This window comes from Chiloscyllium plagiosum, unplaced genomic scaffold, assembly GCF_037043375.1.
Source record: "Chiloscyllium plagiosum isolate Xiang-an unplaced genomic scaffold, Cpla_swu_hap1 HiC_scaffold_21, whole genome shotgun sequence".
NCBI lineage: Eukaryota > Metazoa > Chordata > Chondrichthyes > Orectolobiformes > Hemiscylliidae > Chiloscyllium > Chiloscyllium plagiosum.
The window spans coordinates 1133648-1157464 of record NW_028270159.1 but is presented as its reverse complement, the minus strand read 5'-3'; the positions used below and the strand labels follow the sequence as shown (position 1 = coordinate 1157464).

General features: G+C 49.8%; 1 protein-coding gene across 1 annotated transcript in view; it reads left to right on the top strand.

The window, feature by feature from the left end:
* The window catches only part of dbh (dopamine beta-hydroxylase (dopamine beta-monooxygenase)), a 99952-nt gene that overhangs the window by 74479 nt on the left and 1656 nt on the right, over window positions 1–23817 (top strand). The window contains exon 7 of the mRNA XM_087998675.1: window positions 21291–21434. Within this exon, the coding sequence (XP_087854801.1) occupies window positions 21291–21434 (144 nt within the window). The remainder of the gene's footprint in view (window positions 1–21290; window positions 21435–23817) is intronic.

Here is a 23817-nt window from a genome sequence, read left to right as displayed (position 1 = left end):
CAGAGACGGATTGGGGTAATGACAGCAGATAGACAGAGCCTGACTGGGGCAATGACACAGACAGAGACTGACTGGGGCAATGACACAGATAGACAGACACTGACTGGGGCAATGACACAGAGAGACAGAGACTGTCTGGGGCAATGACAGCACATAGACAGAGACTGACTGGGGCAATGACACAGAGAGACAGAGACTGACTGCGGCAATGACACAGATAGACAGAAACTGACTGGGGCAATGACACAGATAGACAGAGACTGACTGAGGCAATGACACAGATAGACAGAAACTGACTGGGGCAATGACACAGTTAGACAGAAACTGACTGGGGCAATGACACAGATAGACAGAGACTGACTGGGGCAATGTCACAGATAGACAGAGACTGACTGGGGCAATGACTGCAGATAGACAGAGACTGTCTGTGGCAATAACACAGATAGACAGAGACTGACTGGGGCAATGACACAGATAGACAGAGACTGACTGGGGCAATGACACAGAGACAGAGACTGACTGGGGCAATGACAGCAGATAGAGACTGACTGGGGCAATGACACAGACAGACTGAGACTGACTGGGGCCATGACACAGAGAGACAGAGACTGACGAGTGCAATGACAGCACATAGACAGAGACGGATTGGGGTAATGACAGCAGATAGACAGAGACTGACTGGGGCAATGACACAGATAGACAGAGACTGACTGGGGCAATGACACAGATAGACAGATACCGATTGGGACAATGACACAGATAGACAGAGACTGACTGGGGCAATGAAAGCAGATAGACAGAGACTGACTGAGGCAATGACACAGATAGACAGAGACTGACTGGGGCAATGACACAGATAGACAGAGACTGACTGGGGCAATGACAGCAGGTAGACAGAGACTGACTGAGGCAATGACACAGATAGACAGAGACTGACTGGGGCAATGACAGCAGATAGACAGAGACTGACTGGGGCAATGACAGCAGATAGACAGAGACTGACTGGGGCAATGACAGCAGATAGACAGAGACTGACTGAGGCAATGATACAGATAGACAGAGACTGACTGGGGCAATGACACAGGTAGACAGAGACTGAGTGGGGCAATGACAGCAGATAGACAGAGACTGACTGGGGCAATGACACAGATAGACAGAGACTGACTGGGGCAATGACACAGATAGACAGAGACTGATTGAGGCAATGACAGCAGATAGACAGAGACTGACTGAGGCAATGATACAGATAGACAGAGACTGACTGGGGCAATGACAGCAGATAGACAGAGACTGACTGGGGCAATGACAGCAGATAGACAGAGACTGACTGAGGCAATGATACAGATAGACAGAGACTGACTGGGGCAATGACACAGGTAGACAGAGACTGAGTGGGGCAATGACAGCAGATAGACAGAGACTGACTGGGGCAATGACACAGATAGACAGAGACTGACTGGGGCAATGACACAGATAGACAGAGACTGATTGAGGCAATGACAGCAGATAGACAGAGACTGAGTGGGGCAATGACAGCAGATAGACAGAGACTGACTGGGGCAATGACACAGATAGACAGAGACTGACTGGGGCAATGACACAGATAGACAAGACTGACTGGGGCAATGACACAGAGAGACAGAGACTGACTGGCGCAATGACAGCAGATAGAGACTGACTGGGGCAATGACACAGATAGACAGAGACTGACTGGGGCAGTAACACAGATAGACAGAGACTGACTGGGGCAATGACAGCACATAGACAGAGACTGACTGGGGCAATGACACAGATAGACAGAGACTGACTGCGGCAATGACAGCAGATAGACAGAGACTGACTGGGGCAATGACACAGATAGACAGAGACTGACTGGGGCAATGACACAGATAGACAGAGACTGACTGCGGCAATGACACAGATAGACAGAAACTGACTGGGGCAATGACACAGATAGACAGAGACTGACTGATGCAATGACACAGATAGACAGAAACTGACTGGGGCAATGACACAGTTAGACAGAAACTGACTGGGGCAATGACACAGATAGACAGAGACTGACTGGGGCAATTCACAGATAGACAGAGACTGACTGGGGCAATGACTGCAGATAGACAGAGACTGTCTGTGGCAATAACACAGATAGACAGAGACTGACTGGGGCAATGACACAGATAGACAGAGACTGACTGGGGCAATGACACAGAGACAGAGACTGACTGGGGCAATGACAGCAGATAGAGACTGACTGGGGCAATGACACAGACAGACTGAGACTGACTGGGGCCATGACACAGAGAGACAGAGACTGACGAGTTCAATGACAGCACATAGACAGAGACGGATTGGGGTAATGACAGCAGATAGACAGAGCCTGACTGGGGCAATGACACAGACAGAGACTGACTGGGGCAATGACACAGATAGACAGACACTGACTGGGGCAATGACACAGAGAGACAGAGACTGTCTGGGGCAATGACAGCACATAGACAGAGACTGACTGGGGCAATGACACAGAGAGACAGAGACTGACTGCGGCAATGACACAGATAGACAGAAACTGACTGGGGCAATGACACAGATAGACAGAGACTGACTGAGGCAATGACACAGATAGACAGAAACTGACTGGGGCAATGACACAGTTAGACAGAAACTGACTGGGGCAATGACACAGATAGACAGAGACTGACTGGGGCAATGTCACAGATAGACAGAGACTGACTGGGGCAATGACTGCAGATAGACAGAGACTGTCTGTGGCAATAACACAGATAGACAGAGACTGACTGGGGCAATGACACAGATAGACAGAGACTGACTGGGGCAATGACACAGAGACAGAGACTGACTGGGGCAATGACAGCAGATAGAGACTGACTGGGGCAATGACACAGACAGACTGAGACTGACTGGGGCCATGACACAGAGAGACAGAGACTGACGAGTGCAATGACAGCACATAGACAGAGACGGATTGGGGTAATGACAGCAGATAGACAGAGACTGACTGGGGCAATGACACAGATAGACAGAGACTGACTGGGGCAATGACACAGATAGACAGATACCGATTGGGACAATGACACAGATAGACAGAGACTGACTGGGGCAATGAAAGCAGATAGACAGAGACTGACTGAGGCAATGACACAGATAGACAGAGACTGACTGGGGCAATGACACAGAGAGACAGAGACTGACTGGGGCAATGACACAGATAGACAGAGACTGACTGGGGCAATGACACAGATAGACAGAGACTGACTGGGGCAATGACAGCAGGTAGACAGAGACTGACTGAGGCAATGACACAGATAGACAGAGACTGACTGGGGCAAGGACAGCAGATAGACAGAGACTGACTGGGTCAATGACACAGATAGACAGAGACTGACTGGGGCAATGACACAGAGAGACAGAGACTGACTGGGGCCATGACACAGATAGGCAGAGACTGTCTGGGGCAATCACAGCAGATAGACAGAGACTGTCTGGGGCAATGACACAGATAGATAGAGACTGACTGGGGCCATGACACAGATAGACAGAGACTGTCTGGGGCAATAACAGCACATAGACAGAGACTATCTGGGGCAATGACACAGATAGATAGAGACTGACTGCGGCAATGACACAGATAGACAGAGACTGACTGCGGCAATGACACAGATAGACAGAGACTGACTGCGGCAATGACACAGATAGACAGAGACTGTCTGGGGCAATGACAGCACATAGACAGAGACTGTCTGGGGCAATGACACAGATAGACAGAGACTGACTGGGGCAATGACACAGATAGACAGAGACTGACTGGGGCCATGACACAGATAGACAGAGACTGTCTGGGGCAATGACACAGATAGACAGAGACTGACTGGGGCAATGACACAGATAGACAGAGACTGACTGGGGCCATGACACAGATAGACAGAGACTGACTGGGGCAATCACAGCACATAGACAGAGACTGTCTGGGGCAATGACACAGATAGACAGAGACTGACTGGGGCAATGACACAGATAGACAGAGACTGACTGGGGCCATGACACAGATAGACAGAGACTGTCTGGGGCAATAACAGCACATAGACAGAGTCGGACTGGGGCAATGACACAGGTAGAAAGAGACTGACTGGGGCAATGAAACAGATAGACAGAGTCTGACTGGGGCAATGACACAGGTAGAAAGAGACAGACTGGGGCAATGACACAGATAGATAGAGAGTGACTGGGGCAATGACACGGATAGATAGAGACTGACTGGGGCAATGACACAGATAGACAGAGACTGACTGGGGCAATGACACAGATAGATAGAGAGTGACTGGGGCAATGACACGGATAGACAGAGACTAACTGGGGCAATGACACAGATAGATAGAGAGTGACTGGGGCAATGACAGCAGATAGACAGAGACTGACTGGGGCAATGACAGCAGATAGACAGAGACTGACTGAGGCAATGATACAGATAGACAGAGACTGACTGGGGCAATGACACAGGTAGACAGAGACTGAGTGGGGCAATGACAGCAGATAGACAGAGACTGACTGGGGCAATGACACAGATAGACAGAGACTGACTGGGGCAATGACACAGATAGACAGAGACTGATTGAGGCAATGACAGCAGATAGACAGAGACTGACTGAGGCAATGATACAGATAGACAGAGACTGACTGGGGCAATGACAGCAGATAGACAGAGACTGACTGGGGCAATGACAGCAGATAGACAGAGACTGACTGAGGCAATGATACAGATAGACAGAGACTGACTGGGGCAATGACACAGGTAGACAGAGACTGAGTGGGGCAATGACAGCAGATAGACAGAGACTGACTGGGGCAATGACACAGATAGACAGAGACTGACTGGGGCAATGACACAGATAGACAGAGACTGACTGAGGCAATGACAGCAGATAGACAGAGACTGACTGGGGCAATGACACAGATAGACAGAGACTGATTGAGGCAATGACAGCAGATAGACAGAGACTGAGTGGGGCAATGACAGCAGATAGACAGAGACTGACTGGGGCAATGACACAGATAGACAGAGACTGACTGGGGCAATGACACAGATAGACAAGACTGACTGGGGCAATGACACAGAGAGACAGAGACTGACTGGCGCAATGACAGCAGATAGAGACTGACTGGGGCAATGACACAGATAGACAGAGACTGACTGGGGCAGTAACACAGATAGACAGAGACTGACTGGGGCAATGACAGCACATAGACAGAGACTGACTGGGGCAATGACACAGATAGACAGAGACTGACTGCGGCAATGACAGCAGATAGACAGAGACTGACTGGGGCAATGACACAGATAGACAGAGACTGACTGGGGCAATGACACAGATAGACAGAGACTGACTGCGGCAATGACACAGATAGACAGAAACTGACTGGGGCAATGACACAGATAGACAGAGACTGACTGATGCAATGACACAGATAGACAGAAACTGACTGGGGCAATGACACAGTTAGACAGAAACTGACTGGGGCAATGACACAGATAGACAGAGACTGACTGGGGCAATTCACAGATAGACAGAGACTGACTGGGGCAATGACTGCAGATAGACAGAGACTGTCTGTGGCAATAACACAGATAGACAGAGACTGACTGGGGCAATGACACAGATAGACAGAGACTGACTGGGGCAATGACACAGAGACAGAGACTGACTGGGGCAATGACAGCAGATAGAGACTGACTGGGGCAATGACACAGACAGACTGAGACTGACTGGGGCCATGACACAGAGAGACAGAGACTGACGAGTTCAATGACAGCACATAGACAGAGACGGATTGGGGTAATGACAGCAGATAGACAGAGCCTGACTGGGGCAATGACACAGACAGAGACTGACTGGGGCAATGACACAGATAGACAGACACTGACTGGGGCAATGACACAGAGAGACAGAGACTGTCTGGGGCAATGACAGCACATAGACAGAGACTGACTGGGGCAATGACACAGAGAGACAGAGACTGACTGCGGCAATGACACAGATAGACAGAAACTGACTGGGGCAATGACACAGATAGACAGAGACTGACTGAGGCAATGACACAGATAGACAGAAACTGACTGGGGCAATGACACAGTTAGACAGAAACTGACTGGGGCAATGACACAGATAGACAGAGACTGACTGGGGCAATGTCACAGATAGACAGAGACTGACTGGGGCAATGACTGCAGATAGACAGAGACTGTCTGTGGCAATAACACAGATAGACAGAGACTGACTGGGGCAATGACACAGATAGACAGAGACTGACTGGGGCAATGACACAGAGACAGAGACTGACTGGGGCAATGACAGCAGATAGAGACTGACTGGGGCAATGACACAGACAGACTGAGACTGACTGGGGCCATGACACAGAGAGACAGAGACTGACGAGTGCAATGACAGCACATAGACAGAGACGGATTGGGGTAATGACAGCAGATAGACAGAGACTGACTGGGGCAATGACACAGATAGACAGAGACTGACTGGGGCAATGACACAGATAGACAGATACCGATTGGGACAATGACACAGATAGACAGAGACTGACTGGGGCAATGAAAGCAGATAGACAGAGACTGACTGAGGCAATGACACAGATAGACAGAGACTGACTGGGGCAATGACACAGATAGACAGAGACTGACTGGGGCAATGACAGCAGGTAGACAGAGACTGACTGGGGCAATGACACAGATAGACAGAGACTGACTGGGGCAAGGACAGCAGATAGACAGAGACTGACTGGGGCAATGACAGCAGATAGACAGAGACTGACTGAGGCAATGATACAGATAGACAGAGACTGACTGGGGCAATGACACAGGTAGACAGAGACTGAGTGGGGCAATGACAGCAGATAGACAGAGACTGACTGGGGCAATGACACAGATAGACAGAGACTGACTGGGGCAATGACACAGATAGACAGAGACTGATTGAGGCAATGACAGCAGATAGACAGAGACTGACTGAGGCAATGATACAGATAGACAGAGACTGACTGGGGCAATGACAGCAGATAGACAGAGACTGACTGGGGCAATGACAGCAGATAGACAGAGACTGACTGAGGCAATGATACAGATAGACAGAGACTGACTGGGGCAATGACACAGGTAGACAGAGACTGAGTGGGGCAATGACAGCAGATAGACAGAGACTGACTGGGGCAATGACACAGATAGACAGAGACTGACTGGGGCAATGACACAGATAGACAGAGACTGATTGAGGCAATGACAGCAGATAGACAGAGACTGAGTGGGGCAATGACAGCAGATAGACAGAGACTGACTGGGGCAATGACACAGATAGACAGAGACTGACTGGGGCAATGACACAGATAGACAAGACTGACTGGGGCAATGACACAGAGAGACAGAGACTGACTGGCGCAATGACAGCAGATAGAGACTGACTGGGGCAATGACACAGATAGACAGAGACTGACTGGGGCAGTAACACAGATAGACAGAGACTGACTGGGGCAATGACAGCACATAGACAGAGACTGACTGGGGCAATGACACAGATAGACAGAGACTGACTGCGGCAATGACAGCAGATAGACAGAGACTGACTGGGGCAATGACACAGATAGACAGAGACTGACTGGGGCAATGACACAGATAGACAGAGACTGACTGCGGCAATGACACAGATAGACAGAAACTGACTGGGGCAATGACACAGATAGACAGAGACTGACTGATGCAATGACACAGATAGACAGAAACTGACTGGGGCAATGACACAGTTAGACAGAAACTGACTGGGGCAATGACACAGATAGACAGAGACTGACTGGGGCAATTCACAGATAGACAGAGACTGACTGGGGCAATGACTGCAGATAGACAGAGACTGTCTGTGGCAATAACACAGATAGACAGAGACTGACTGGGGCAATGACACAGATAGACAGAGACTGACTGGGGCAATGACACAGAGACAGAGACTGACTGGGGCAATGACAGCAGATAGAGACTGACTGGGGCAATGACACAGACAGACTGAGACTGACTGGGGCCATGACACAGAGAGACAGAGACTGACGAGTTCAATGACAGCACATAGACAGAGACGGATTGGGGTAATGACAGCAGATAGACAGAGCCTGACTGGGGCAATGACACAGACAGAGACTGACTGGGGCAATGACACAGATAGACAGACACTGACTGGGGCAATGACACAGAGAGACAGAGACTGTCTGGGGCAATGACAGCACATAGACAGAGACTGACTGGGGCAATGACACAGAGAGACAGAGACTGACTGCGGCAATGACACAGATAGACAGAAACTGACTGGGGCAATGACACAGATAGACAGAGACTGACTGAGGCAATGACACAGATAGACAGAAACTGACTGGGGCAATGACACAGTTAGACAGAAACTGACTGGGGCAATGACACAGATAGACAGAGACTGACTGGGGCAATGTCACAGATAGACAGAGACTGACTGGGGCAATGACTGCAGATAGACAGAGACTGTCTGTGGCAATAACACAGATAGACAGAGACTGACTGGGGCAATGACACAGATAGACAGAGACTGACTGGGGCAATGACACAGAGACAGAGACTGACTGGGGCAATGACAGCAGATAGAGACTGACTGGGGCAATGACACAGACAGACTGAGACTGACTGGGGCCATGACACAGAGAGACAGAGACTGACGAGTGCAATGACAGCACATAGACAGAGACGGATTGGGGTAATGACAGCAGATAGACAGAGACTGACTGGGGCAATGACACAGATAGACAGAGACTGACTGGGGCAATGACACAGATAGACAGATACCGATTGGGACAATGACACAGATAGACAGAGACTGACTGGGGCAATGAAAGCAGATAGACAGAGACTGACTGAGGCAATGACACAGATAGACAGAGACTGACTGGGGCAATGACACAGAGAGACAGAGACTGACTGGGGCAATGACACAGATAGACAGAGACTGACTGGGGCAATGACACAGATAGACAGAGACTGACTGGGGCAATGACAGCAGGTAGACAGAGACTGACTGAGGCAATGACACAGATAGACAGAGACTGACTGGGGCAAGGACAGCAGATAGACAGAGACTGACTGGGTCAATGACACAGATAGACAGAGACTGACTGGGGCAATGACACAGAGAGACAGAGACTGACTGGGGCCATGACACAGATAGGCAGAGACTGTCTGGGGCAATCACAGCAGATAGACAGAGACTGTCTGGGGCAATGACACAGATAGATAGAGACTGACTGGGGCCATGACACAGATAGACAGAGACTGTCTGGGGCAATAACAGCACATAGACAGAGACTATCTGGGGCAATGACACAGATAGATAGAGACTGACTGCGGCAATGACACAGATAGACAGAGACTGACTGCGGCAATGACACAGATAGACAGAGACTGACTGCGGCAATGACACAGATAGACAGAGACTGTCTGGGGCAATGACAGCACATAGACAGAGACTGTCTGGGGCAATGACACAGATAGACAGAGACTGACTGGGGCAATGACACAGATAGACAGAGACTGACTGGGGCCATGACACAGATAGACAGAGACTGTCTGGGGCAATCACAGCACATAGACAGAGACTGTCTGGGGCAATGACACAGATAGACAGAGACTGACTGGGGCAATGACACAGATAGACAGAGACTGACTGGGGCCATGACACAGATAGACAGAGACTGTCTGGGGCAATAACAGCACATAGACAGAGTCGGACTGGGGCAATGACACAGGTAGAAAGAGACTGACTGGGGCAATGAAACAGATAGACAGAGTCTGACTGGGGCAATGACACAGGTAGAAAGAGACAGACTGGGGCAATGACACAGATAGATAGAGAGTGACTGGGGCAATGACACGGATAGATAGAGACTGACTGGGGCAATGACACAGATAGACAGAGACTGACTGGGGCAATGACACAGATAGATAGAGAGTGACTGGGGCAATGACACGGATAGACAGAGACTAACTGGGGCAATGACACAGATAGATAGAGAGTGACTGAGGCAATCACACAGATAGACAGAGACTGACTGGGGCATTGACACAGATAGATAGAGAGTGACTGGGGCAATGACACGGATAGACAGAGACTGACTGGGGCAATGACACAGATAGACAGAGACTGACTGGGGCAATGACAGCAGATAGACAGAGACTGACTGGGGCAATGACACAGATAGACAGAGACTGACTGCGGCAATGACACAGATAGACAGAGACTGTCTGGGGCAATGACACAGATAGACAGAGACTGACCGGGGCAATGACAGCAGATAGACAGAGACTGACTGGGGCAATGACACAGGTAGAAAGAGACTGACTGGGGCAATGACACAGATAGACAGAGACTGACTGGGGCAATGACACAGATAGACAGAGACTGACTGGGGCAATGACACAGATAGACAGAGACTGACTGGGGCAATGACACAGATAGACAGAGACTGACTGGGGCAATGACACAGATAGACAGAGACTGACTGGGGCAATGACAGCAGATAGACAGAGACTGACTGGGGCATTGACAGGAGATAGACAGAGACTGACTGGGGCAATGACACAGAGAGACAGAGACTGACTGGGGCAATGACACAGATAGACAGATACCGATTGGGACAATGACACAGATAGACAGAGACTGACTGGGGCAATGAAAGCAGATAGACAGAGACTGACTGAGGCAATGACACAGATAGACAGAGACTGACTGGGGCAATGACACAGAGAGACAGAGACTGACTGGGGCAATGACACAGATAGACAGAGACTGACTGGGGCAATGACACAGATAGACAGAGACTGACTGGGGCAATGACAGCAGGTAGACAGAGACTGACTGAGGCAATGACACAGATAGACAGAGACTGACTGGGGCAAGGACAGCAGATAGACAGAGACTGACTGGGGCAATGACAGCAGATAGACAGAGACTGACTGGGTCAATGACACAGATAGACAGAGACTGACTGGGGCAATGACACAGATAGACAGAGACTGACTGGGGCAATGACAGCAGATAGACAGAGACTGACTGGAGCAATGACACAGATAGACAGAGACTGACTGGGGCAATGACAGCAGATAGACAGAGACTGACTGGAGCAATGACACAGATAGACAGAGACTGACTGGGGCAATGACAGCAGATAGAGACTGACTGGGGCAATGACACAGATAGACAGAGACTGACTGGGGCAATGACACAGATAGACAGAGACTGACTGAGGCAATAACACAGATAGACAGAGACTGACTGGGGCAATGACAGCAGATAGACAGAGACTGACTGGGGCAATGACAGCACATAGACAGAGACTGACTGGGGCAATGACACAGATAGACAGAGACTGACTGAGGCAATAACACAGATAGACAGAGACTGACTGGGGCAATGACAGCAGATAGACAGAGACTGACTGGGGCAATGACAGCACATAGACAGAGACTGACTGGGGCTATGACACAGAGAGACAGAGACTGTCTGGGGCAATGACAGCAGATAGACAGAGACTGTCTGGGGCAATAACACAGATAGACAGAGACAGACTGGGGAAATGACACAGAGAGACAGAGACTGACTGGGGCAATGACACAGATAGACAGAGACTGACTGGGGCAATGACACAGATAGACAGAGACTGACTGGGGCAATGACACAGATAGACAGAGACTGACTGGGGCAATGACACAGATAGACAGAGACTGACTGGGGCAATGACAGCAGATAGACAGAGACTGACTGGGGCAATGACACAGATAGACAGAGACTGACTGGGGCAATGACACAGATAGACAAGACTGACTGGGGCAATGACACAGAGAGACAGAGACTGACTGGGGCAAAGACACAGATAGACAGAGACTGACTGGGGCAATGACACAGATAGACAGAGACTGACTGGGGCAATAACACAGATAGACAGAGACTGACTGGGGCAATAACACAGATAGACAGAGACTGACTGGGGCAATGACAGCAGATAGACAGAGACTGACTGGGGCAATGACAGCACATAGACAGAGACTGACTGGGGCTATGACACAGAGAGACAGGGACTGACTGGGGCAATGACAGCAGATAGACAGAGACTGTCTGGGGCAATGACAGCAGATAGACAGAGACTGACTGGGGCAATGACAGCAGATAGACAGAGACTGACTGGGGCAATGACAGCACATAGACAGAGACTGACTGGGGCTATGACACAGAGAGACAGGGACTGACTGGGGCAATGACAGCAGATAGACAGAGACTGACTGGGGCAATGACAGCAGATAGACAGAGACTGACTGGGGCAATAACATAGATAGACAGAGACTGACTGGGGCAATGACAGCAGATAGACAGAGACTGTCTGGGGCAATAACACAGATAGACAGAGACTGACTGGGGCAATGACACAGATAGATAGAGACTGACTGGGGCAATGACACAGCTCGACAGAGACTGACTGGGGCAATGACAGCAGATAGACAGAGACTGACTGGGGCAATGACAGCAGATAGACAGAGACTGACTGAGGCAATGACACAGATAGACAGAGACTGACTGGGGCAATGACACAGATAGACAGAGACTGACTGGGGCAATGACACAGACAGAGACTGACTGGGGCAATGACACAGATAGACAGAGACTGACTGGGGCAAGGACAGCAGATAGACAGAGACTGACTGGGGCAATGACAGCAGATAGACAGAGACTGACTGGGGCAATGACACAGATAGACAGAGACTGACTGGGGCAATGACACAGACAGAGACTGACTGGGGCAATGACACAGATAGACAGAGACTGACTGAGGCAATGACAGCAGATAGACAGAGACTGACTGGGGCAATGACACAGACAGAGACTGACTGGGGCAATGACACAGATAGACAGAGACTGACTGAGGCAATGACAGCAGATAGACAGAGACTGACTGGGGCAATGACACAGATAGACAGAGACTGACTGGGGCAATGACACAGACAGAGACTGACTGGGGCAATGACACAGATAGACAGAGACTGACTGGGGCAAGGACAGCAGATAGACAGAGACTGACTGGGGCAATGATACAGATAGTTAGAGACTGACTGGGGCAATGACACAGAGAGACAGCGACTGACTGGGGCAATGACAGCAGATAGATAGAGACTGACTGGGGCAATGAAACAGATAGACAGAGACTGACTGGGGCAATGATACAGATAGTTAGAGACTGACTGGGGCAATGACACAGAGAGACAGAGACTGACTGGGGCAATGACAGCAGATAGAGTCTGACATTGGGCACTGATACAGATAGATAGAGACTGACTGGGGCAATGACACAGATAGACAGAGACTGACTGGGGCCATGACACAGATAGACAGAGAGTGACTGGGGTAATGACAGCACATAGACAGAGACTGACTGGGGCAATGACACAGATAGACAGAGACTGTCTGGGGCAATGACACAGATAGACAGAGACTGACTGGGGCAATGACAGCAGATAGACAGAGACTGACTGGGGCAATGACAGCAGATAGACAGAGACTGACTGGGGCAATGACACAGATAGACAGAGACTGTCTGGGGCAATGACACAGATAGACAGAGACTGACTGGGGCAATGACACAGATAGACAGAGACTGACTGGGGCAATGACAGCAGATAGACAGAGACTGACTGGGGCAATGACAGCAGATAGACAGAGACTGACTGGGGCAATGACACAGATAGACAGAGACTGACTGGGGCAATGACACAGATAGACAGAGACTGACGAGGTCAATGACAGCACATAGACAGAGACTGACTGGGGCAATGACACAGATAGGCAGAGACTGTCTGGGTCAATGACACAGATAGACAGAGACTGACTGGGGCACTGACACAGAGAGACAGAGACTGACGAGGGCAATGACAGCAGATAGACAGAGACTGACTGGGGCAATGACACAGATAGACAGAGACTGACTGGGGCAATGACAGCAGATAGACAGAGACTGACTGAGGCAATGACACAGATAGACAGAGACTGACTGGGGCAATGACACAGATCAACAGAGACTGTCTGGGGCAATGACACAGATAGACAGAGACTGACTGGGGCAATGACACAGATAGACAGAGACTGACTGGGGCAATGACACAGATAGGCAGAGACTGTCTGGGTCAATGACACAGATAGACAGAGACTGACTGGGGCACTGACACAGAGAGACAGAGACTGACGAGGGCAATGACAGCAGATAGACAGAGACTGACTGGGGCAATGACAGCAGATAGACAGAGACGGATTGGGGTAATGACACAGATAGACAGAGACTGACTGGGGCAATGACACAGATAGACAGAGACTGACTGGGGCAATGACACAGAGAGACAGAGACTGACGAGGTCAATGACAGCACATAGACAGAGACTGTCTGGGGCAATGACACAGATAGGCAGAGACTGTCTGGGCAATGACACAGATAGACAGAGACTGACTGGGGCACTGACACAGATAGACAGAGACTGACTGGGACAATGACAGCAGATAGACAGAGACTGTCCGGGGCAATGACAGCAGATAGACAGAGACTGACTGGTGCAATGACAGGAGATAGACAGAGACTGACTGCGGCAATGACACAGATAGACAGAGACTCTCTCCGGCAATGACACAGACAGACAGAGATTGACTGGGGCAATGACACAGATAAACAGAGATTGACTGGGGCAATGACACAGATAGACAGAGACTGACTGGGGCAATGACACAGATAGACAGAGATTGACTGCGGCAATGACACATTCTGGATCAGTGGTGCTGGAAGTGCACAGCAATTCAGGCAGCATCCGAGGACAGGCAAAATCGACGTTTCGGGCAAAAGCCCTTCATCAGGAATAAAGGCAGAGAGCCTGAAGCATGGAGAGATAAGCTAGAGGAGGGTGGGGGTGGGGAGAGAGTAGCATAGAGTACAATAGGTAGGTTGGGAAGGAGATGAAGGTGATAGGTCAGGGAAGAGAGGGTGGAGTGGATAGGTGGAAAAGGAGCTGGGCAGGTCGGACAAGTCCGGACAGGTCGAGTTACTGGAGGTTAGAAACTAGGATGAGGTGGGGGATGGGGAAATGAGGAAACTGTTGAAGTCCACATTGATGCCCTAAGGTTGAAGTGTTCCGAGGCGGAAGATGAGGCGTTCTTCCTCCAGGCGTCTGGTGGTGAGGGAGCAGCGGTGGAGGAGGCCCAGCACCTCCATATCCTCGGCAGAGTGGGAGGGGGAGTTGAAATGTTGAGCCACGGGGCGGTGAGGTTGATTGGGCGGGTGTCTCTGAGATGTTCCCTAAAGCGCTCTGCTAGGAGGCGTCCAGTCTCCCCAATGTAGAGGAGACCGCATCGGGAGCAACGGATACAATAGATGATATTAGTGGATGTGCAGGTAAAACTTTGATGGATGTGGAAGGCTCCTTTAGGGCCTTGGATGGAGGTGAGGGAGGAGGTGTGGGCACAGGTTTTACAGTTCCTGCGGTGGCAGGGGAAAGTGCCAGGATGGGAGGGTGGGTCGTAGGGGGGCGTGGACCTGACCAGGTAGTCACGGACGGAACAGTCTTTGCGGAAGGCGGAGAGGGGTGGGGAGGGAAATATATCCCTGGTGGTGGAGACAGAGACTGACTGGGGAAATGACGCAGATCGACAGAGACTGACTGGGGCAATGACAGCAGATAGACAGAGACTGACTGCGGCAATGACAGCAGATAGACAGAGACTGACTGAGGCAATGACACAGATAGACAGAGACTGACTGGGGCAATGACACAGATAGACAGAGACTGACTGAGGCAATGACAGCAGATAGACAGTGACTGACTGGGGCAATGACACAGATAGACAGAGACTGACTGGGGCAATGACACAGATCAACAGAGACTGACTGAGGCAATGACACAGATAGACAGAGACTGACTGAGGCAATGACACAGATAGACAGAGACTGACTGGGGCAATGACAGCAGATAGACAGAGACTGACTGGGGCAATGACACAGATAGACAGAGACTGACTGGGGCAATGACACAGATAGACAGAGACTGACTGAGGCAATGACACAGATAGACAGAGACTGACTGGGGCAATGACACAGATAGACAGAGACTGACTGGGGCAATGACACAGATAGACAGAGACTGACTGGGGCAATGACAGCAGATAGACAGAGACTGACTGGGGCAATGACACAGATAGACAGAGACTGACTGGGGCAATGACACAGATAGACAAGACTGACTGGGGCAATGACACAGAGAGACAGAGACTGACTGGGGCAAAGACACAGATAGACAGAGACTGACTGGGGCAATGACACAGATAGACAGAGACTGACTGGGGCAATAACACAGATAGACAGAGACTGACTGGGGCAATAACACAGATAGACAGAGACTGACTGGGGCAATGACAGCAGATAGACAGAGACTGACTGGGGCAATGACAGCACATAGACAGAGACTGACTGGGGCTATGACACAGAGAGACAGGGACTGACTGGGGCAATGACAGCAGATAGACAGAGACTGTCTGGGGCAATGACAGCAGATAGACAGAGACTGACTGGGGCAATGACAGCAGATAGACAGAGACTGACTGGGGCAATGACAGCACATAGACAGAGACTGACTGGGGCTATGACACAGAGAGACAGGGACTGACTGGGGCAATGACAGCAGATAGACAGAGACTGACTGGGGCAATGACAGCAGATAGACAGAGACTGACTGGGGCAATGACACAGATAGACAGAGACTGACTGGGACAATGACACAGAGAAACAGAGACTGACTGGGGCAATGACAGCAGATAGACAGAGACTGTCTGGGGCAATAACACAGATAGACAGAGACTGACTGGGGCAATGACACAGATAGATAGAGACTGACTGGGGCAATGACACAGCTCGACAGAGACTGACTGGGGCAATGACAGCAGATAGACAGAGACTGACTGGGGCAATGACAGCAGATAGACAGAGACTGACTGAGGCAATGACACAGATAGACAGAGACTGACTGGGGCAATGACACAGATAGACAGAGACTGACTGGGGCAATGACACAGACAGAGACTGACTGGGGCAATGACACAGATAGACAGAGACTGACTGGGGCAAGGACAGCAGATAGACAGAGACTGACTGGGGCAATGACAGCAGATAGACAGAGACTGACTGGGGCAATGACACAGATAGACAGAGACTGACTGGGGCAATGACACAGACAGAGACTGACTGGGGCAATGACACAGATAGACAGAGACTGACTGAGGCAATGACAGCAGATAGACAGAGACTGACTGGGGCAATGACACAGACAGAGACTGACTGGGGCAATGACACAGATAGACAGAGACTGACTGGGGCAATGACACAGATAGACAGAGACTGACTGGGGCAATGACACAGACAGAGACTGACTGGGGCAATGACACAGATAGACAGAGACTGACTGGGGCAAGGACAGCAGATAGACAGAGACTGACTGGGGCAATGATACAGATAGTTAGAGACTGACTGGGGCAATGACACAGAGAGACAGCGACTGACTGGGGCAATGACAGCAGATAGATAGAGACTGACTGGGGCAATGAAACAGATAGACAGAGACTGACTGGGGCAATGATACAGATAGTTAGAGACTGACTGGGGCAATGACACAGAGAGACAGAGACTGACTGGGGCAATGACAGCAGATAGAGTCTGACATTGGGCACTGATACAGATAGATAGAGACTGACTGGGGCAATGACACAGATAGACAGAGACTGACTGGGGCCATGACACAGATAGACAGAGAGTGACTGGGGTAATGACAGCACATAGACAGAGACTGACTGGGGCAATGACACAGATAGACATAGACTGTCTGGGGCAATGACACAGATAGACAGAGACTGACTGGGGCAATGACACAGATAGACAGAGACTGACTGGGGCAATGACAGCAGATAGACAGAGACTGACTGGGGCAATGACAGCAGATAGACAGAGACTGACTGGGGCAATGACACAGATAGACAGAGACTGACTGGGGCAATGACACAGATAGACAGAGACTGACGAGGTCAATGACAGCACATAGACAGAGACTGACTGGGGCAATGACACAGATAGGCAGAGACTGTCTGGGTCAATGACACAGATAGACAGAGACTGACTGGGGCACTGACACAGAGAGACAGAGACTGACGAGGGCAATGACAGCAGATAGACAGAGACTGACTGGGGCAATGACACAGATAGACAGAGACTGACTGGGGCAATGACAGCAGATAGACAGAGACTGACTGAGGCAATGACACAGATAGACAGAGACTGACTGGGGCAATGACACAGATCAACAGAGACTGTCTGGGGCAATGACACAGATAGACAGAGACTGACTGGGGCAATGACACAGATAGACAGAGACTGACTGGGGCAATGACACAGATAGGCAGAGACTGTCTGGGTCAATGACACAGATAGACAGAGACTGACTGGGGCACTGACACAGAGAGACAGAGACTGACGAGGGCAATGACAGCAGATAGACAGAGACTGACTGGGGCAATGACAGCAGATAGACAGAGACGGATTGGGGTAATGACACAGATAGACAGAGACTGACTGGGGCAATGACACAGATAGACAGAGACTGACTGGGGCAATGACACAGAGAGACAGAGACTGACGAGGTCAATGACAGCACATAGACAGAGACTGTCTGGGGCAATGACACAGATAGGCAGAGACTGTCTGGGCAATGACACAGATAGACAGAGACTGACTGGGGCACTGACACAGATAGACAGAGACTGACTGGGACAATGACAGCAGATAGACAGAGACTGTCCGGGGCAATGACAGCAGATAGACAGAGACTGACTGGTGCAATGACAGGAGATAGACAGAGACTGACTGCGGCAATGACACAGATAGACAGAGACTCTCTCCGGCAATGACACAGACAGACAGAGATTGACTGGGGCAATGACACAGATAAACAGAGATTGACTGGGGCAATGACACAGATAGACAGAGACTGACTGGGGCAATGACACAGATAGACAGAGATTGACTGCGGCAATGACACATTCTGGATCAGTGGTGCTGGAAGTGCACAGCAATTCAGGCAGCATCCGAGGACAGGCAAAATCGACGTTTCGGGCAAAAGCCCTTCATCAGGAATAAAGGCAGAGAGCCTGAAGCATGGAGAGATAAGCTAGAGGAGGGTGGGGGTGGGGAGAGAGTAGCATAGAGTACAATAGGTAGGTTGGGAAGGAGATGAAGGTGATAGGTCAGGGAAGAGAGGGTGGAGTGGATAGGTGGAAAAGGAGCTGGGCAGGTCGGACAAGTCCGGACAGGTCGAGTTACTGGAGGTTAGAAACTAGGATGAGGTGGGGGATGGGGAAATGAGGAAACTGTTGAAGTCCACATTGATGCCCTAAGGTTGAAGTGTTCCGAGGCGGAAGATGAGGCGTTCTTCCTCCAGGCGTCTGGTGGTGAGGGAGCAGCGGTGGAGGAGGCCCAGCACCTCCATATCCTCGGCAGAGTGGGAGGGGGAGTTGAAATGTTGAGCCACGGGGCGGTGAGGTTGATTGGGCGGGTGTCTCTGAGATGTTCCCTAAAGCGCTCTGCTAGGAGGCGTCCAGTCTCCCCAATGTAGAGGAGACCGCATCGGGAGCAACGGATACAATAGATGATATTAGTGGATGTGCAGGTAAAACTTTGATGGATGTGGAAGGCTCCTTTAGGGCCTTGGATGGAGGTGAGGGAGGAGGTGTGGGCACAGGTTTTACAGTTCCTGCGGTGGCAGGGGAAAGTGCCAGGATGGGAGGGTGGGTCGTAGGGGGGCGTGGACCTGACCAGGTAGTCACGGACGGAACAGTCTTTGCGGAAGGCGGAGAGGGGTGGGGAGGGAAATATATCCCTGGTGGTGGAGACAGAGACTGACTGGGGAAATGACGCAGATCGACAGAGACTGACTGGGGCAATGACAGCAGATAGACAGAGACTGACTGCGGCAATGACAGCAGATAGACAGAGACTGACTGAGGCAATGACACAGATAGACAGAGACTGACTGGGGCAATGACACAGATAGACAGAGACTGACTGAGGCAATGACAGCAGATAGACAGTGACTGACTGGGGCAATGACACAGATAGACAGAGACTGACTGGGGCAATGACACAGATCAACAGAGACTGACTGAGGCAATGACACAGATAGACAGAGACTGACTGAGGCAATGACACAGATAGACAGAGACTGACTGGGGCAATGACAGCAGATAGACAGAGACTGACTGGGGCAATGACACAGATAGACAGAGACTGACTGGGGCAATGACACAGATAGACAGAGACTGACTGAGGCAATGACACAGATAGACAGAGACTGACTGGGGCAATGACACAGATAGACAGAGACTGACTGGGGCAATGACAGCAGATAGACAGAGACTGACTGGGGCAATGACACAGATAGACAGAGACTGACTGAGGCAATGACAGCAGATAGACAGAGACTGACTGGGGCAATGACACAGACAGAGACTGACTGGGGCAATGACAGCAGATAGACAGAGACTGACTGGGGCAATGACACAGATAGACAGAGACTTACTGGGGTAATGACACAGATAGACAGAGACTGACTGGGGCAATGACAGCAGATAGACAGAGACTGACTGGGGCAATGACACAGATAGACAGAGACTGACTGGGGCAATGACACAGATAGACAGAGACTGACTGAGGCAATGACACAGATAGACAGAGACTGACTGGGGCAATGACACAGATAGACAGAGACTGACTGGGGCAATGACACAGATAGACAGAGACTGACTGGGGCAATGACACAGATAGACAGAGACTGTCTGGGGCAATGACACAGATAGACAGAGACTGACTGGGGCAATGACACAGATAGACAGAGACTGACTGGGGCAATGACACAGATAGATAGAGACTGTCTGGGGCAATGACACAGATAGATAGAGACTGACTGGGGCAATGACACAGAGAGACAGAGACTTACTGGAGGTCTGAATCTGACCAGGAGGAGATAATGACTGTGTTTTGAGAGTGAAGATCACAAGCATATCCAGCCTACCTTCAGTCATGCTCTGTGTGGTGTTCACTGGTCATTCAGGGTCATTGTTGATATTTTGCTACTTTTGCAGAGTTTGCCGGAGAGTGGGATTCACATTTTTGCTTCACAGCTTCACACTCACCTTGCTGGTACAAAGGTTAAAACCGTCCTTGTTCAGAGTGGAGTTGAGGTGGGCGTTGTCAATGCTGATGAACATTACAGTACTCATTTTCAGGTATTGCTTGCTTTTAGTTAATTCTTTTGTTCAGGCCTGAACCTCAAGATTGGTAAAGGCTCTGGAACATACTCTAATGAAGCAACTCACCTCCAGCTGATTTCTGCATCTTGATTCCATGTCGCGGCTTGATTCAAGTTTAAAAGTGAAGTCCAGCTTTCTTGCATTGATTACTCAATCTCTATGCCCAACAAAAATCCATCAGTCTCAGTTCTGACATTTTCTACTTTATAGACTCATAGAGATGTAGAACATGGAAACAGACCCTTCGGTCCAACCCGTCCAGATATCCCAAACCAATCTAGTCCCACCTGCCAGCACCTGGCCCATATCCCTCCAAACCCTTCCTATTCATATACCCATCCAAATGCCTTTTAAATGTTGCAATTGTACCAGCCTCCACCACTTCCTCTGGCAGCTCATTCCATACACGTACCACCCTCTTTGTGAAAAAGTTGCCCTTTTATATATCTTTTATATCTTTCCCCTCTCACCCTAAACCTATGCCCTCTAGTTCTGGACTCCCCTATCCCCTAGGGTCTATTTACCCTATTCCATGCCCCTCATGATTTTATAAACCTCTATAAGGTCACCCCTCAGCCTCCGACGCACCAGGGAAAACAGCCCCAGCCTGTTCAGCCTCTCCCTATAGCACAAATCCTCCAACCCTGGCAACATCCTTGTAAATCTTTTCTGAACTCTTTGAAGTTTCACAACATCCTTCTAATCGGAAGGAGATCAGAATGGTTTTGAGTAGTTAAAAATCACACAACACCGGGTTATAGTCCAACAGGTTTAAATAACTGTGGCTGAAAGAACTTTTGACAAGGACCCATCTACTGAGATGGTATGGGCTGAGGTTAGAAACAGAGAGGAGAGGTCACACTGCCGGAAGTCTTTTTACAGGCCTCTGCAGATTTTCAGGGAGGTGGAGGAGAGGATCAGCAAAACGATTCTGGGTAGGAGTGAAAGGAACAGGTGGTCATTATGGGGGACTTTAACTTCCCCAACATTGACTGGAAATGCTATAACTCTAGTACGTCGGATGGATCAGTTTTTGTCCAATGTGTACAGGAGGGTTTCCTGACACAGTATGTCGAAGGGCCGACAAGACGAGAGGCCACACTGGATCTGGTGCTTGGTAATGAACCAGGCCAGGTGTTTGATTTAGTTGTAGGTGAGCACTTTGGAGAGAGTGACCATAATTCAGATCTGTTTAGCCATGGAAAGGGATAGGTACATGCCACAGGTCCAGAGTTATCGATGGGGCAAGGGCAATTATAATGCGATTAGGCAAGAATTAGGATGCATAGAATTGGGTAGCAAAATGCAGGGGAAGGGGACAATGGAAATGTGGAGCTGGTTTAAGGAACAGATATTGCGTGTCCTTGATAGGTATGTCCCTGTCAGGCAGAGAGGAAGTGATAAGGTAAGGGAACCGTGGTTTACTACAGAAATTGCATCTCTTATTAAGCAGAAGGAGGAGCCTCATGTGATGATGAGACAAGATGGTTCAGCTGAGGCGATGGAGAGTTACAGATCAGCTCGGAAGGATTTAAAGAGAGAGTTAAGAAGAGCAAACAGAGGACATGAGCAGTCTTTAGCAAATAGAATAAAGGAGAACCCTAAAGCTTTCTATAGGTATGTGAGGAATAAAAGGATGACTAGGGTAGGAATAGGGCCGATCAAAGACAGAAGTGGGAAGTTGAGTGTGGACCCTGTGGAGATCGGAGAGGTGCTAAATGAACATTTCTCATCGGTTTCACTCAGGAAAAGGAGAATATTGTAGAGGAGAAGAATGAGGTATGAGATATTAGACTAGAAAGGATTTAGTTATGAACAGGTGTTATCGATTCTAGAAGGAGTGAAAGTAGACAAGTTCCCTGGGCCGGATGGGATTTATCCGAGGATTCTCTGGGAAGTTAGGGAGGAGATAGCAGAGCCTTTGGCCTTGATCTTTGAGTCGTCATTGTCTACAGGTTTAGTACCAGAGGATTGGAGGATTGCAAATGTTGTGCCCTGGTTCAAGAAGGGCAGCAGAGATGACCCAGGTAATTATAGACCAGTGAGCAAACCAGGAAAGATTTTGGAAAGGATTATAAGAGGTAGGATTTATAATCATCGAGCAAGCAACAATTTGATTTCAGATAGTCAACGTGGTTTTGTCAAGGGCAGGTCATGTCTCACACACCTCACTGAGTATTTTAAGAAGGTGACCAAGCATGTAGGTGAGGGTAGGGCAGTTAACATGGTATACATGGACTTCAGTAAAGCCTTTGATAAGGTTCCATAGGCTAGGCTGTTTGGAGAAAATGCAGAGGCATGGGATTGAGGGCGATTTAGCAGTGTGGATTAGAAACTGGCTTTCTGAAAGAAGGCAGCG